At 39.5% G+C, this 17,970-nt stretch overlaps 1 protein-coding gene across 1 annotated transcript; it reads left to right on the top strand.

Annotated features, from left to right (window-relative positions):
* The first annotated feature begins 1,681 nt into the window (after positions 1–1,681).
* LOC126381168 (uncharacterized) lies at positions 1,682–4,513 on the top strand. Its single transcript, XM_050030688.1, has one exon. It carries the CDS (start codon positions 1,682–1,684, stop codon positions 4,511–4,513), a length of 2,832 nt encoding a protein of 943 aa, XP_049886645.1.
* The last annotated feature ends 13,457 nt before the right edge of the window (positions 4,514–17,970 follow it).

The following is a 17,970-nucleotide window of genomic DNA, read 5'->3' on the forward strand; positions in this document are numbered from 1 at the left end:
CTCTGGTGGAATAAGACTATTGGATTCGGCGTAGTCCCGTAATCTAGCAAATATGAGCCGCTCATAAACCTTCCCCATGGAATTGAGGAGACTTATGGGGCGGTAACTCGAAGGTTCGTTTTTAGGTTTCCCAGGCTTTGGTATACCAATTACAATTGCTTCTTTCCACTGCTGTGGAAAGACGCAGTTGCTCAAGGCGACGTTGAATATTGCCGTTAGTAAGCAGATGAGGGGAGCACCGAAGTTTTTAAGGACACGATTCGTGATACCGTCTGAGCCAGGGGCTTTTCGGGTATGAAATCTTTTGATAATACCTAGTACCTCTTCCTCAGTTACCTGTGGAAGAGGAGGATCGGTGGGAGGTACAGAAGCCCTACGCTGAACTTCACAGTTCACCGTCGAGAGGTGCCTACGATCGATAGGGAGAGTGCTGGGCGAGCATTGGGCTTCGAGACTGTCGGCAAGGCATTCGGCTTTTTCGTCATCGTCGAAAGCGGGGGGTTGGTTAGGCCTATTGAGAGGGGGAGTAGGAACAACCGTATCCTTTTGAAGAGACCTAGACAGCTGCCAGATGGCCTGGTGGTGGGGCTCAATGCCGCTCAAAAGATTATCCCACCGATTCTGTCGCATGTCATTTATACGTTTTCTTACAGTATGCTGCAAGAGACGCAAATGACGGCGACATTCCTCGTTGCGATTGGAATCATATGCGCGGGTGGCTGCGTTTTTCTCCGTTAGCAGATCACGGATGTCGGTAGGCAGTTTCCAGCGATGGTCTTCCATCTCCGGAACCTGTTTTGAACTTTCGTTCAAAACCGACCTCACGTGATCCGTGAGGGAGTTAATAGCTGTCGAGGCCTCCTCTAAGGAGGTTATTTCTACTGGGATACTATCTAAGTATACTGAACTGGAAGTCTGGAGGCCTTCGGCCACCTTCTCCCAGTCCAGCACTGTCTTAGGGGGTGCTGGATTATCAGGGGCGTCTAAACGGGAGCCTAGTTTTAATATAACAGGTCGGTGGTCGGATTGTAACTCGTGTAGTACTTCTATAGAACATAAACGTAAGTTTATGTTCTTTAGGAGCGCCAAGTCGAGCCTGGTTGAGTCAAGATAATATAAAATAAGTGGAAAGATAATGTGGCCCAAGTAGTAAAGGAAAGGATGTGCAAACAGCCGAATGTGAATCTGGCAATAATGTGCCTGTTTAAATGAGTTTTAGTTGAGTACCAAATAGTTACCTAGGTTTTCCTGGGAAAAACACTGATCCAGCTTTTCTGATTCAACTGAGTTTGTGTATGGTTTTGAATAAATAACTAAACAATAGAAATGTGTCTTTTTTATTTTACTATCCCCTTTCCATTACATAGATAGATATCATTTAAAGTAACTATAAATAATTAATTGTTCATTACAATTTATATAAAAGTAGTATTAGTATATTATAATTAAGATACCTACTTGATGAAAAAGGGATGGCAGCGGAGGAGATCAAAGATGGTCTAACGGTGGCGCCCACACTACTCCAGGAGTACTACTGCCTTGGCGTCAGGTGGCAACCGGCCGTAAAACTCACAGCCAATTCTACCTCCTTATCCAAATGAAAACTACAACTAAAACAAAGAGTGTAAATGCTAGGGCGTCCCCCTCAAGCGACGGTCGATGCAACAGATGCGAATTACGAATGGCTACCTGGAATGTTGGCTCATTAACCGGCAGAAGCGCCGAGCTGAGTGACACCTTAAAAAGGCGTTGTATTGATGCATGCTGTGTGCAAGAGACCAAGTGGCGGGGATCTAAATCTAGACATATCGGGAACGGCTTTAAACTACTATACTATGGCGTTGAAGCTAAGAATGGCGTAGGCATAATACTTTCAGAAGCTCTCTCAAAGAGACTTGTTAATATCGAACGAGTAAACGACCGACTTATGGTGGCAAAAATTGCACTTGATAATCAGCCCTATCTTAATATAATTTCGGCGTATGCACCCCAATCAGGTTGCAACGATACAGAAAAAGAGGTCTTCTGGGACAGCCTAAACAAAGTCATATCTGAAATACCACAAGAAGAACCGATACATATCGGAGCAGATCTCAATGGTCATGTGGGCGAAAGTAATCAAGATTCTGAAAGGTGGCATGGAGGGTTTGGTTACGGTACCCGGAATTCTGAGGGCAACACCATAATCGAATTTGTATCCAGCTACGATCTCGCTATAGTGAACACCTTCTTTAAGAAGCGGGAGTCCCACTTGATAACATACCGGAGCGGTGGTAACGCCACTCAAATCGATTACACACTGACGAGGAGAAAACATCTGGGTCTGTATAAGGATTGTAAGGTCATACCAGGAGAACCCCTGACCACGCAACATAGACTACTTGTCTCAGTATATAAACTCCCCAAACCCTTGAAACCTAGCAGAAAATTAACCCCAAGAATTAAATGGAATAAGCTCGGGGAGTCGGCAGGAGAGCAACTCGTTCAAGAACTGTCTGAGATTATGAATATTGCAAATATAAACTGTAACACTACAACAACAAACGAGATGTGGAACTATTTTGAAACATCGTGCGTAAACATAGCCCAAAAGCACCTAGGAAGGACAAAGACCAAGAGAGGCCCATTTAAGGAAACTAAATGGTGGCAAGATACAGTGAAAAAGGCAGTTGAAGTAAAGAAGGATGCTTTTAGAACCTGGCAGACTACTCAAGAGCCATCACATCTCGAACAATATAAAGCAATAAAGAATGAAACTAAGAGAATAGTTGCAATAGAGAAGGCAAAAGCCGAAAGTGAATTTTATGAACAATTAGAATCAGCACAGTCGGAAATAGATATACACAAAATTGCAAAAACTAGAAACAACAACACTAAAGACTTCACGTCTGTTAAATATATTAAAGACGTAAATAACAAACTACTTACTGAAGATGTAGAAATTCGAGGACGATGGGTGGAGTACTATGAACATTTGCTCAATGTCTCTCATCCACGAAAGCTAGATGGTGACCAACCTAGACCTGTACATGGACCACTACCACCGATCACAATGTGTGAAGTCAAAAGAGCCATACGCCAAATGAAGAACAATAAGGCAACCGGCCCAGATGAAATACCCGTGGAAGTGTGGAAGAAACTTGGAAGCACTGGAGAGGTTTGGCTGTATGAATTCTTTAATGGATTAATGGAAGGTCAACCCATCCCGGACTCTTGGCGAAATAGTTTCCTTATACCATTCTACAAAGGAAAGGGAGACGTGCGAGACTGTAACAACTACCGAGCAATTAAACTTATGTCGCATAGCCTAAAGATCTGGGAGCGAATACTAAACAACAGAATAAATGCCATCATAAATGTTACTCCAAACCAATGTGGCTTCGTTGCGGGTAAAGGAACCTCTGACGCTACTCAAACAGTTCGAATACTGCTGGAAAAGGCAAAGACCAACAACAAAAACCTACACATGATATTTATAGACTTAGAGAAGGCTTTCGACCATGTACCCCGTGATCTGATCTGGGAAGGGCTTAGAAAACAATTGGTGCCTGAAAAGTACATATCATTGATACAGGACATGTATGACAATGTTACCACCCAGGTTGTCAGCCCAGCAGGAACAAGTGAGAGATTCAAACTAAAAGTCGGAGTCCATCAAGGTTCTGCACTTAGTCCGCTACTGTTTAACATCACAATTGACTATTTGACAAGAGAGTGCCAACAGCCGATCCCCTGGAATATCCTTTATGCGGATGATGTGGTCCTTATGTCTGAAAATGTGGAAGACCTGCAGAACAACTTCAATCTGTGGATAAAAGCACTGGAAGAGAATGGGCTCAGAATTAGTCGAAAGAAAACAGAACACATGTCGTGCCTGTTTGATGGAGTGACTAACCCGACTACTATAAATGTACACATAAACGATACTCCTATTCCCACAGTTAATCAGTTCAAATACTTGGGATCCATTATCAGCCGGGATGGTAAGGTCGACCCTGTTGTAACTCACAGAACTACAACTGGATGGATGAAATGGAGACAACTCACAGGCGTAATGTGCGACAGAAAAATGCCGATTAAAGTGAAAGGCAAATTGTATAAAACAGCAATAAGACCTGCTATACTTCACGGTGCAGAATGTTGGGCCACCAATAAACAACATCTAAACAAACTGCACACAACCGAAATGCGCATGTTACGCTGGTCAGCGGGAGTCACCTTACTCGACAAAATTCGAAATGAGTACATCCGAGGTAGTTACAAGATTGCCCCAATAGTCGATAAACTTCAAGAAAAACGAATGCGCTGGTACGGCCACGTCATGAGACGCCCAGAAGACCATATAGTCAGAACAGCCCTAAATATCCCGACGTCAAAAAGAGGGCGTGGAAGACCCCCCGCCACATGGTTAACGACGGTCCAAAAGGACCTGAAACAATTAGACCTGGACGCCAAACTGGCCCAAAACCGACCAACCTATAGAAATAGGATAAGGAGAGCCGACCCTGTATAAGCGGGACAAGGCTTAGGAAGAAGAAGAAGAAGAATTAAGATACCTACTTGATTATTAAAATTAACAAATTTAATGAAGTTGGATTTTTTTTTAATGACTAGAATGAAAATACAATAAATATTCAATTAAACTACTTCTTTAATTCAAAAGGTATTACATTTTGTTATTGTTAGATACAATACTAATTTCTTTTTTAACACTTTGCATTTTGGCGTGTCTTCAGTAATTGACAACCGTCTTCTCTTCGGCGTGTTGCACTGGTATGCTACTGCTGGCGGCTCCACGAGCTCTTCAAGTTCGCAGTCGCGAAGCCGTTTATTTTTGTACACCTTTTTCGGTGTCAGTACTTTAAAAGTACCTGATGAACCTAAAACGAAAAATAGTATGTATTAAATAATGTCGTGAATCTTATCTTCTTATCGTGGGTGGAATACCAGCCTCATCAACCCTAGTGTCAGGGTTATGATTGAGTCGCCAAAGGCCCCAAAAGATGAATGTAAAGCAAAGTTGTTGGAGATAACAATACCTAACATAAAGGAAGAAAAGGGCAATTATAACATTCATTAAAGTAGGTAGGTAACTAACGTATTAACGTAGCCATTTTATAAATATTAAAATGTGTATGATAAGTGATTCCTAAAAGATAGACATAGGTAGGTACTTATAAAAAACCACAATACATTGTTTTGTTATATCTCAAAACCATTAGGCAGCTTTTTCGATGAAAGCTCCCACTAGTCTTGATTTTTTTCGGACATAGATTGAACATCAACGCTCAAAAAGTGGGACGCAAAGTTACTGTTAATATAGCGACGTGACAGTATTTCTCCGCGGTGCGCGATTAGGCGCCGAACTGGCAACATACGAAGTGCGTGGTAAAAAGTTGCAAATATACGTAGAAGCTCAAAGAAAAAAATATGTAACACTTCTTGTAAGTCATGACATTGGTGCTAATTCCTGTAAACACTATTTTAAGTTATATCTGTCATTATTATTTTTTTCTTTTGAGATAGCCGCCAACAAACAGACGAGCGAATGGCGTGGGAGCTTTGTTTTATAATATTATTATAATGACAGATAGAATAAAAAAATAATAATGACAGATCTCTCAATGCGTCTTATCGGGGCTTCGGGGGATGCTAGGGCTGGTAGTTATTTCTGTCAGAGAATTAGCCTGGCGATTCAGAGGGGTAATGCTGCCAGCCTGTTGGGCACCTTGCCTCGATGTGACGCATTGGAGGACGTGTTTTATTTATAGGGTCTGTTTGTTTTGTTTTTGTTTGAATAAATTGATTTTAATTATAATGACAGATATAACTTAAAATAAAATAAATAAAAATAATGATTAGATTACTGACGTGTTAAAGGCAACCAGACGAGATATAGAATGTAAACAAAGTTTCAGAGGTTCAAAACATTTATATTTGAATAAATTATCATAAAGTTCGAATTTTAATCGCTGTCGTCTGTACTAGACAAAGATGATTCGTCGGAAGAGTCCGAGTCAGCTGTGTTTATGATAAAACTATCTATCGTATTATCAATCATGTTGTCAATACTGTGTTTAAATCAACAACTACTCATAATACCAGCAAAAATCAAAAATAAAAGTAACAGAAACGGAATAATAAGAACAAAAATCTAAGTAGGTAAATACGGGGACGAAAAAATATGTATCACTTCGAACGCAATCCAAACAGAAATGAACATGTACATAAAATGGCGGTCCAAATGTTGACAGCTGCAGTACCGACTGCTTTCCTGTACCTACCACGAAACACAACGACAGCTGTCGTTGACCAACTGACGCCAGAACTGCGCGTACGAGTGATAAGGACAGAGATGATAATCCCTGGTTATCGCAATGTAACTCAGTAATGGTCCGTTTGTTTACGTTTTTTATCTCGTCTGGTTGGCCTTACTTTACGTACCTATATGATTTTAGGTAGCTACGCTGCGGTATAGGTTTTGCGTGAAAGAGCCACAAACATAGTAGGTACCTACCTACTTAAGTAAGTGGAATGATAAGGCTTTATTACCTACATTAACTCGATTCATCTGCCACACACGATGCGTCTGGTCATCGTGTGTACCAATGTAACCTACCTACCTATAAAATGTATGACGAAATCGTGGGTCGCCCACCAATGAACTGTTTATTATAACACTGCCCTATCCTGATGCCCGAGCCCGCGATCTCGACGCATCGCGTTTGGGTAGTTTAATAACCGCTATAATGGTGCTAATTCCTGTAAATACCATCTAATTTTATTTTAAGTTATATTTGTCATTTTCTTATCCGCCGAAAAGGAAAGGGACGGGTAATCGACAAGCATAAAATTTATGGAACACACGTCAATTTTAAGCACAAATCTAAACCAACCGTCTAAAAATTTTACGTCAGTCAATAACCCGACACATTAATTTACTCATTCTTCCTAAAATTAAGAGCTGTGAATCATCCGTCTCTTTCCTTTTCGACGGATATGAAAATGACGGATATAACTTAAAATAAAATTAGGCGGTGTCTCCAGGAATCGGGGCCAATATATACCTATAAGCCCTGTAAGCGCGGTGCACTGTTTTGTACAAGATTGTAAACAACTACGTCTCAATTCCGTGTGTCGAGCAACTATAGACTTTATGTCATTATAAAGATAAGATCCATTCTAGCTTGTTGCGTTGCGCGAGGTCACGTGTTATTACGATTGTAGGTAAGTAGGTAGGCAGGTACCTACCTACTGGCTGAGTCGCGCAAACGCAAATGATAGGTACGTACGATGCGATGCGATGCGTAGTAGGTACCTAGGTATGTAGGTAAATCTGCCTGTATGTTTGTTACCCCTTCAGGCTTAAACAACTGGTTACGTTATGGTAGGTTACATTACCTACCCATCTACGACAATCGCCGTCTGCGTAAAGTTGAAAGCGAAAAGCTACTTTTCTACCTATAGCTACCTAACTTACCTAGGTAGATACTTACCTACTAAGGTATTATAAACTGCTTATATACGTCCCACTGCTGGGCACAGGCCTCCCCTCAATCAACCGGAGGGGGTATGGAGCATATTCCACCACGTTGCTCCACTGCGGGTTGGTGGAGGTGTTTTTACGGCTAATAGCCGGGACCAACGGCTTAACGTGCCTTCCGAAGCACGGAATCATCTTACTTTTTCGGACAATCAGGTGATTCAAGCCTGAAAAGTCCTTACCAAACAAAGGACAGTCTCACAAAGTGATTTCGACAATGTCCCCATCGGGAATCGAACCCGGACCTCCAGATCTTGAGCCTATCGCTCTAACCACTAGACCACGGAGGCTGTCAATTTGTCATTAAGGTATTAAGTAGGTATTATAGATAGTAGGTAGGTATCTTGGTATAGGTACAATAAAGTATTTTACGTCTTTAATTATTTTAAACCCTACAATTTATGTTAATACGGCTTTATTATAGTTTAGTTACTGAAAATGGTTCGGAATCGAGACGTCTATAGGCACCTATCGAACCTATCTATCATCACAGCCCGGACACTTCATACAAACAACCTATCCCCTACTTTAAACATTTAACTAGGTAGGTAGGTACCTACATTAACTTGTCTACATCTAAGTAGTAGGTAAGTTGTAATTAGCTAGGTACCTAACATTTCAAAAAAACTCAAGGTCGGTAGGTATCATTCATGTAGGTAATAACTCACTATCACTATACTAAAACCCAATATTATGTAGATATTCAAGCAATAGGTAGGTACCTAACCTACAATAAAAATTTGATTGTATTTGTATTAATTCAGTGGTAGGTAAGTACCTACCTACCCAATTGTAGGTAATAACTTGACAAATTAATTGTGCTTACCTGGTGAGCAAGTGCTTGAGCGATTTTGAACGTCTTGAGTCTGATATGGTTCTGGAACTGCACTTCTCTGGAGTCTTTTTCTATGACCAGTCTCATTTCGTACATACTTGATATTGAAATGGTCAATGCATAAATACCTTGACCGCAAATTTTCTGCAGGCAAGTGGGCAATGTTCATATTACCTACAAGAAAAGAATATAATTTTCAATAAAACATAAATAGCCTATAGATGTTCCACTGCTGGATCGTCTCTACCCTCAAATAACAGGAGGTAATCGTTTTGGTGGTAGCCCGGACCAACTATACTATAATTTCTGAAGCAAAGCTTACTCTTACTTTTTCGGACAATTAAGTGACTTAGTCCGCAATGTCATAACTAAACAAAGATTAATGGTTGGATCATGGTAGTGGTTCCCTGGAAGAAATTGCTTAAACAGGCCTCCCATGTGTACTGTAGTAGGTATGTTGCATAAATTTTTGTATGTTCTAACTGTTTGTGATCATTAAAAATATTTGATTTGTGATGAATAATCTCACAAAGTAATTTTGATAATATCAGAAACAGTACCCGGACCTCCAGATCATAAGCCTAATGTTCTAATCAATAATACACAGAGGCAGAATCTACTAAAACAGCAACTTTTGACATGTCTTATTAAGTTCTTGTAGGTACCTACCTATACATAATGTATGTATAGATTGTTACCTGCTGAAAGGTGGTCAGGTGTGAGCGAGACCAAGATACTAGGTATACCTCATTTGGGTTCCTGGCTTCTGTACACAGTCCCGATGTGTGAAATTGGTACAAAACTGTAGGTTTGGTAGATAGTAGTTTATCTTAGGTATCTATTAAGACTGTATAAGAAGAAATAAATTAATGTTTTATTTTTATTTATTTTCATCTTAAATTAAAAGTAAATGTGTATGTAAGTAGATATCTGGGGGGCCAAAATGGCTACATCAAAGCAATTCATCTAAGAAAGCAATATTGCTATTTGACATTTGTTTGCATCGCACACTTACTTTTATATGCACAAATGTGAAACTGCAATATTGCTTTCTTAGATGAATTGCTTCGATGTGGCTATTTTAACCGCCCTGGTCTATAAAATGTTCAATAAAACAGTCCAAAATTCAGCAATAATTATGTACTTGATTGACTTTTTTTAACTTTTGTCCCTTTTATTCCACAGTTCACTTGGAAATATAAATCCATTGCATACAGTATTGGTATAATATAGTAGGTACTTTACAAGTTTTTGACTATTCCAGTGCTTTAGTAGTTATAGCAATTGGTTCAGAATCTGGAGGCCCTGAGTTCCCAGTAAGAATATGTTAAAAATCACTAATTATGATTTTCAAGTTTGATTAGTATATCTATATGCCATGCTAAATTACCCAATTGTACAAAAGTTAATTTAATAATTCCAAATTGACATTGAGCACAATACCTAATTATATTATGTTCTTCAGACAGAAAATACTGTTCTACTACTCTAAACTGTTGATCTCAGCTTGAGTTTAAGTATTACATTAATTATGGTAAACTAAATGATAAATGGTGACAAATGATAAACCGATTAGGTACCAAAATAATAGTCTAGCAAGTAGGGGGAATGGCAATAACTCTCCCACCATGTTAATTAGGTATTTCTTTTTATTTTATTCCAGTTTTGATTGTCATTGATTCTATCAAATTGTTTGTTTGATAACTTTTTGCAGTTTAATATTAAAAATAAATAAAAGTAAACATTTAACTACTTACCGCAATTCTCAAGCCATACTTTTAGGCGGTTGACGTCATCCCACGGAAAACGGAACATTGACTTCTGTTCCGAAGAATTTGTACAATTATAATAAGAACAATTGTGTGCAGACATTTTTTATAACCACTGTTCCTGTGCCGCTACGTGAAAGCAGGTTTCATGAAGCCAAATCAAAGTCCGATTTCAGTCCAGGGTCAGTTTGTAAACCACAATACACAAAACGTAGAAGGCGCGTTCGACTCGTAATTCAAACGAAAACAAACATTTTCAAACATAGGTAGGTTACTAACCTACCTACGTTCTTTGACCTACGTTATTTGAAAGTTGCGTTTTTTTTGTTCTCAAATTTAGTTTTAAATGATATTTATAGGTGGTTATATTTTTTTTTTTAAATTTGATATTGTATCTCCCATAATTTATGAGAATTACAACTAAACATTTAATTAATTCAATAAAATGTATTTTGCAAATAAACACAAACTTTTAAAAACGTAATATTTTATTATCTGTGGCAAAGCTAGATCGATGTTGCAATAATTAACGATAGATGGCGCAACTTTAAGCGAGCTTCTTACACATAATTATAGATGGCGTTAATAAAAACGAGAACGTTCAACCCCTCAACAAGCTCCATACTCGACGTAGTTCCGACGTAAATCCGCTAGAGTAACCACTAAATTTAAAAATATAAAAATCTCCATTAAATGTCAATATCTTTGATTAACTTTTGGTTGGAGTATAACTTTTAAATTATAAAACATAATTTTAGTGCCTATTTATCGATTATTGGCTTTTAAAGAAACTTTAATTACAAATCGGTACTATTAGCGTCATCTATTGAAATTTTTTTGAACAATGTTTCCTAATGTTCGCGATGAGAACCCATGGTAATACCTACTTTATTGGCGCGCGTTGCCCTTGATCCGTGCGGCTATTCACGTCCGAGTATTCATCAAGACAGATCAAACAAGCCCTAACTCGGAGGTCTTACGTCCCAGGATCCTTTAATTATGTCTTAGAACCTTCTTGGCCTATGTGGTCCAGTGGCTGAGCGATGGGCTCATGATGCAGAGGGTCCGGATTCGTATTCCGGTGGGGACATATCACAAAAATCTGTTTACATATAAGGCCGTTGGTTAGGACTAGGTACTTATGTAAGTACGTAGCCGTTACATGAATCGGGGGCGGATGGGAAAATGACGGATATAACTTAAAGTGGAATTAGATGGTATTTACAGGAATTAGCACCATTGTGTCTTATATTAGTATAAGTAATTAAGTAATTTCTAAATAATTTGTACGCGTATGTATGTATGTCTATCTATATAATATTATACGTTGAAAGTCTCTCTTGTCACGTACGTCAGCTGGAAGAAATCTCTTTGTTTAGAGATAAGCTTGCCTGTACTATCTGTTTTCATTGTATGTTTCTTGTGTCTGTTTCATTGTGTACGGTATTGAAAAGTATCGGCGTCCGAAGGACGTAATATACGATCCCGACGACGCGATTACTCTAGCCATAGAGGCAGCCAATCAGCTCGCGACACCAAACACTTCAGGTCCCCGATACCGACCCCGCCGGCGTGGTCGACGATTTCCCTCATTCAGCGCTTATCGCTATCGACCCATTAGGGTCGATTAATTCTTTCAAATATTTTTCCTCTCAGACGACGCCCTGAGCCGAAGTTCGCGCCCAACTGGGCACCCTCAGGCCTGTTGTCTTAAACGTTGAAATGAAACAACTAGTTCGGCGTGCGAGCTAAGACTGGTTTATTTTGCAGTTACCCACATATGTACAATTAATATGGCTATTGATATTAAGTACTTTCTACGACACCTGGCGTGCGCGTTTCGGCATTTCCTGGTGCTTGTTGGTGAGAATCTCTAGCTAGATTAACACCCCAGGACCGTCTACACTACCACCCAAAGCACCCAAAATATACCGTTCCTTTAATATAATCCTTAATATTCAAATTAAAAGTACGCAGACGAAGTCGCGGGTACCAGCTAGTAAGTAAATATATATAAAATTTTAGTATATAGAAAGAGTACATAGAGAGAACAGTAGTTACTAATGATGAACGCCCGAACCAGCACAGAAAGAGCACAGCCATTGCTACAAGGAGTCACTTTTCTAAACGCAATTTAGCCAGGTCCGCCTCACAAACGACTTTTATATGTGTTTTACCCTCATCGTGACGCAAGTAGGTACTCCCAAAAGAGGTCTAGCAAAATCTGCACCCGTTCTCTTGGGCAAATGTACGTGCAAGGTAATTAAGTCGTTTGGCTTGGGGCGACAGGCATTCTGAGATATAAAATGGTTTGACCGGGCCTTTTAGTTGGAGATGTGAGGTGTTCAATTTATTACCAGGGTTTTTGACATTATAGTTCCGAGCTTTTTTAACAAGTTTCTCTTTGGTTATCACACTCCCCAATTCACTATTATGGAACCGGGTCCAGTTTTGTCTTTAGTGCGAAAGATGTCACTTATTTTCTGCTTTTGGAGGGGAATTTCGAGAACTTCAGCCGCCTTTAAGACGATTCTGCATAATGTTTCTTTGTTTTCTTGAGTTTCTAAAGGTACATTTCTCATTTCCAAAAAAAATTTCGCTCCATTGATTCGATTTTCCCTTCCAATTGGTTAATGTATACTTGATCATTCTTTCTCTGTTTCTTCAATTGCTTCAATGCAACCAGCGCTTCATCATACTGTTTGGAGATAAAGGCAATGGTTTCCTTGATTTCATTATTTTGCGATAGAATTTCCTTCATTATTTATTAACTGTAACGCTGCAAATTTACTATCATATTGTGTGGTTGATTTAAACAAAAGTTGTCTGATTTCACTCAAAAATTTGTTCGTGGTTTGTTCATCTCGTTTACGTCTCAGAGTTACATTTCCGTGCTCCATTGTGGATAAGTCAGGTGCCGATCCGGACTGCGGAATCTTAGGAACGTGTAAGCTAGCGCCTTTTGACTCATCAGGGGTAGGGGTACTGGGGGGCGTACGCTTGAGTGGCATTTTTATAGCTGACCAGTATCGGTGACTGAGTAACAGGATAACAGAAGTTATGAAGAGCCGCTGGTTAGTTTATTATCAATGTAGTATCAACCACCACTACAGTTGCAAATGGCCAAGTTAACTGGACACCGAATGAAAATTCTTTCCGTCCAGGCAACCTAGACCTCTATCGAATGGTGTGTGATTTATATTGTGTCGCAACTGGTGGATAGGACACAGAGACACGCAGAGGACACGCGAACTGGTCAGCGATCGACGTTTTAGTATAAAAACTCGTTCCGGCCAGCTACCGCAGACCCGTGCGACTAATTGTGTATGAATAAAGCTGGTCGTTGTTATCTTGAAGTCGTAAGTGATATAGAATGATATTATCGTCACTCACACATTGGGACGCCGTCTCCACACACACTAACAGGGTCCTCTGCAGAATGCACCTCCTACACACTGCTGATATCCGATTATTTAGGTGTTCGAGCCTACGCTTGAACCACTTCGTGAGATAACACCCTTGTAATCCAGCCTTATTGACTGTCAAATACGTTTCTACTAATGCCACCTGGCGGCAATCGTGTGAATAACTTTCCACCCGACCTCAGCGCCAGGCTGTTGTTTCCTCAGTACGCTTTTGTAATCCAGCCGAGTAACAAGTACACAACGGAACTCTCAAATCTCGCAAGTAAGTTTGTATACCTACCTACCTTTTATTACGTACTAGCTTTTGCCCGCGACTTCGTCCGCGTGGCGTGTTATATAAGAGAGAGATCTTTGTGTGTGTGGGAGTGCATACTTATGCAGTTTAGATTTTTTCATAAGTACATTTTTTTTTTCCCAATAACTCCCATTTTTCAAAATACAGCCAAAAATAAACTTTATATTTACTAAGGTATGCATGCATGCTAGATTGAATCAATTGATTGAATTGTTTTTTTTTTAATTGATTGTTCATTGAGTTTTAATTTTAATACACACTTCCTCTCTTCCCTTCAACGTTGCTGTGCCCTACAGGGTCCATGTTTTAGTTCCTATGCCTATGTAACACCCCATTGTACTACATGGAATGCAATAAATAATTTAATTGAATTGAAAATATCTGTCTTACGCGGTTTCGATTTTTTCATACAAATGTTTTTTTCCCACTAACTCCCGTTTCCGTGGGAATTTTGCAATATCCTGTTGCAACTAAGCTTTAAGTTAACTAAGGTACCTGCATGCCAAATTTCAAGCGTCTAACTTGAGTGGTTTAGATTTTTCATACATACATACATACATAAACTCACGCCTATTTCCCACCGGGGTAAGCAGAGACTATAGAATTCCATTTGCTTCGATCCTGACACACTTCTCTTGCTTCCTCCACATTCATCAATCGCTTCATACACGCACGCCGGTTCAGAGTAGATCGTATTGAACCTTTTCTAAGGACATCTCCAATTTGGTCATCATAAGTCCTAGATTTTTCATACAAAAGGATTTTCCCGCTAATTCCCGTTCCCGTGGGAATTTCGGGAATTCCTTTCTTAGTACACCTCTACGGTATCTAAGGTACCTGCATGACAAATTTCAAACATCTAACTTGAATGGTTTAGATTTTTCATACAAAAGGATTTTCCCGCTAACTACCGTTCCCGTGAGAATTTTGGGAATTCCTTTCTTAATGCACCTCTACGGTACCTAAGGTACCTGCATGACAAATTTCAAACGTCTAACTTGAGTGGTTTAGATTTTTCATACAAAAGGATTTTCCCGCTAATTCCCGTTCCCGTAAGAATTTCGGAAATTCCTTTCTTAGTACACCTCTACGGTATCTAAGGTACCAGCATGCCAAATTTCAAACGTCTAACTTGAGTGGTTTAGATTTTTCATACAAAAGGATTTTCTTGCTAATTCCCGTTCTCGTGGGAATTTCGGGAATTCCTTTCTTAATGCACCTCTAAGGTACCTAAGGTACCTGCATGACAAATTTCAAACGTCTAACTTGAGTGGTTTAGATTTTTCATACAAAAGGATTTTCTTGCTAATTCCCGTTCTCGTGGGAATTTCGGGAAATCCTTTCTTAGTGCACCTCTACGGTACCTAAGGTACCTGCATGACAAATTTCAAACGTCTAACTTGAGTGGTTTAGATTTTTCATACAAAAGGATTTTCTTGCTAATTCCCGTTCTCGTGAAAATTTCGGGAAATCCTTTCTTAGTGCACCTCTACGGTACTTAAGGTATCTGCATGCCAAATTTCAAACGTCTAACTTGAGTGGTTTAGATTTTTCATACAAAAGGATTTTCCCGCTAATTCCCGTTCCCGTAGGAATTTCGGAAATTCCTTTCTTAGTACACCTCTACGGTACCTAAGGTACCTGCATGACAAATTTCAAACGTCTAACTTGAGTGGTTTAGATTTTTCATACAAAAGGATTTTCTTGCTAATTCCCGTTCTCGTGGGAATTTCGGGAATTCCTTTCTTAGTGCACCTCTACGGTACCTATGGTACCTGCATGCCAAATTTCAAACGTCTAACTTGAGTGGTTTAGATTTTTCATACAAAAGGATTTTCCCGCTAATTCCCGTTCCCGTAAGAATTTCGGAAATTCCTTTCTTAGTACACCTCTACGGTATCTAAGGTACCTGCATGCCAAATTTCAAACGTCTAACTTGAGTGGTTTAGATTTTTCATACAAAAGGATTTTCCCGCTAATTCCCGTTCTCGTGGGAATTTCGGGAATTCCTTTCTTAATGCACCTCTAAGGTACCTAAGGTACCTGCATGACAAATTTCAAACGTCTAACTTGAGTGGTTTAGATTTTTCATACAAAAGGATTTTCTTGCTAATTCCCGTTCTCGTGGGAATTTCGGGAAATCCTTTCTTAGTGCACCTCTACGGTACTTAAGGTATCTGCATGCCAAATTTCAAACGTCTAACTTGAGTGGTTTAGATTTTTCATACAAAAGGATTTTCCCGCTAATTCCCGTTCCCGTAGGAATTTCGGAAATTCCTTTCTTAGTACACCTCTACGGTATCTAAGGTATCTGCATGCCAAATTTCAAACGTCTAACTTGAGTGGTTTAGATTTTTCATACAAAAGGATTTTCCCGCTAATTCCCGTTCCCGTAGGATTTTCGGGAATTCCTTTCTTAGTACACCTCTACGGTATCTAAGGTACCTGCATGACAAATTTCAAACATCTAACTTGAATGGTTTAGATTTTTCATACAAAAGGATTTTCCCGCTAATTCCCGTTCTCGTGGGAATTTCGGGAATTCCTTTCTTAATGCACCTCTACGGTACCTAAGGTACCTGCATGACAAATTTCAAACGTCTAACTTGAGTGGTTTAGATTTTTCATACAAAAGGATTTTCTTGCTAATTCCCGTTCTCGTGGGAATTTCGGGAATTCCTTTCTTAGTGCACCTCTACGGTACTTAAGGTATCTGCATGCCAAATTTCAAACGTCTAACTTGAGTGGTTTAGATTTTTCATACAAAAGGATTTTCCGCCTAATTCCCGTTCTCGTAAGAATTTCGGAAATTCCTTTCTTAGTACACCTCTACGGTATCTAAGGTACCTGCATGCCAAATTTCAAACGTCTAACTTGAGTGGTTTAGATTTTTCATACAAAAGGATTTTCCCGCTAATTCCCGTTCCCGTGGGAATTTCGGGAATTCCTTTCTTAGTACACCTCTATGGTATCTAAGGTACCTGCATGACAAATTTCAAACATCTAACTTGAATGGTTTAGATTTTTCATACAAAAGGATTTTCCCGCTAATTCCCGTTCTCGTGGGAATTTCGGGAATTCCTTTCTTAATGCACCTCTACGGTACCTAAGGTACCTGCATGACAAATTTCAAACGTCTAACTTTAGTGGTTTAGATTTTTCATACAAAAGGATTTTCTTGCTAATTCCCGTTCTCGTAGGAATTTCGGGAATTCCTTTCTTAGTGCACCTCTACGGTACTTAAGGTATCTGCATGCCAAATTTCAAACGTCTAACTTGAGTGGTTTAGATTTTTCATACAAAAGGATTTTCCCGCTAATTCCCGTTCCCGTAGGAATTTCGGAAATTCCTTTCTTAGTACACCTCTACGGTATCTAAGGTACCTGCTTGCCAAATTTCAAACGTCTAACTTGAGTGGTTTAGATTTTTCATACAAAAGGATTTTCCCGCTAATTCCCGTTCCCGTAGGATTTTCGGGAATTCCTTTCTTAGTGCACCTCTACGGTATCTAAGGTACCTGCATGCCAAATTTCAAACGTCTAACTTGAGTGGTTTAGATTTTTCATACAAAAGAATTTCCCTTCACTACTCTGCTCCTATTGATTGTAGCGTGATGAAAAGTATACTATAACCTGTCCAGGAGTGTGAAGAATAATTGTACCAAGTTTCATTAAAATCCGTCCAGTAGTTTTTGTTTCTATAAGGAACATACAGACAGACAGACAGACAGACAGACAGACAGACAGACAGACAGACAAAAATTTTACTGATTGCATTTTTGGCATCAGTATCGACCACTTATCACCCCCTGATAGTTATTTTGAAAAAATATTTAATGTACAGAATTGACCTCTCTACAGATTTATTATAAGTATAGATAATGTCTGCCGGGCGGAATTATTGTAATTCCGCCCGGCGCCCATGGCCCGGCGACGAGACGCAGTTACCTCAATAGGTACCGTCATAACATAATTAGCTATATCCAATGGTCTATTGCAACAGCGAAAACATTTCCAGGACCTTTTGCGACAAGCTTCCGCAAGATCTGAAACAAAAGGTGGGAGAAGAGTTCCTGGCAAATAACTCCAAGTTTCGTAAGAACT

This window comes from Pectinophora gossypiella, unplaced genomic scaffold, assembly GCF_024362695.1.
Source record: "Pectinophora gossypiella unplaced genomic scaffold, ilPecGoss1.1 Pgos_38, whole genome shotgun sequence".
Classification (NCBI taxonomy): Eukaryota; Metazoa; Arthropoda; class Insecta; order Lepidoptera; family Gelechiidae; genus Pectinophora; species Pectinophora gossypiella.

What these genes read in the sequence shown, in the direction of transcription:
- LOC126381168 (XM_050030688.1), top strand. Translation starts at nt 1,682, where the DNA reads ATGGCTACCTGGAATGTTGGCTCATTAACCGGCAGAAGCGCCGAGCTG.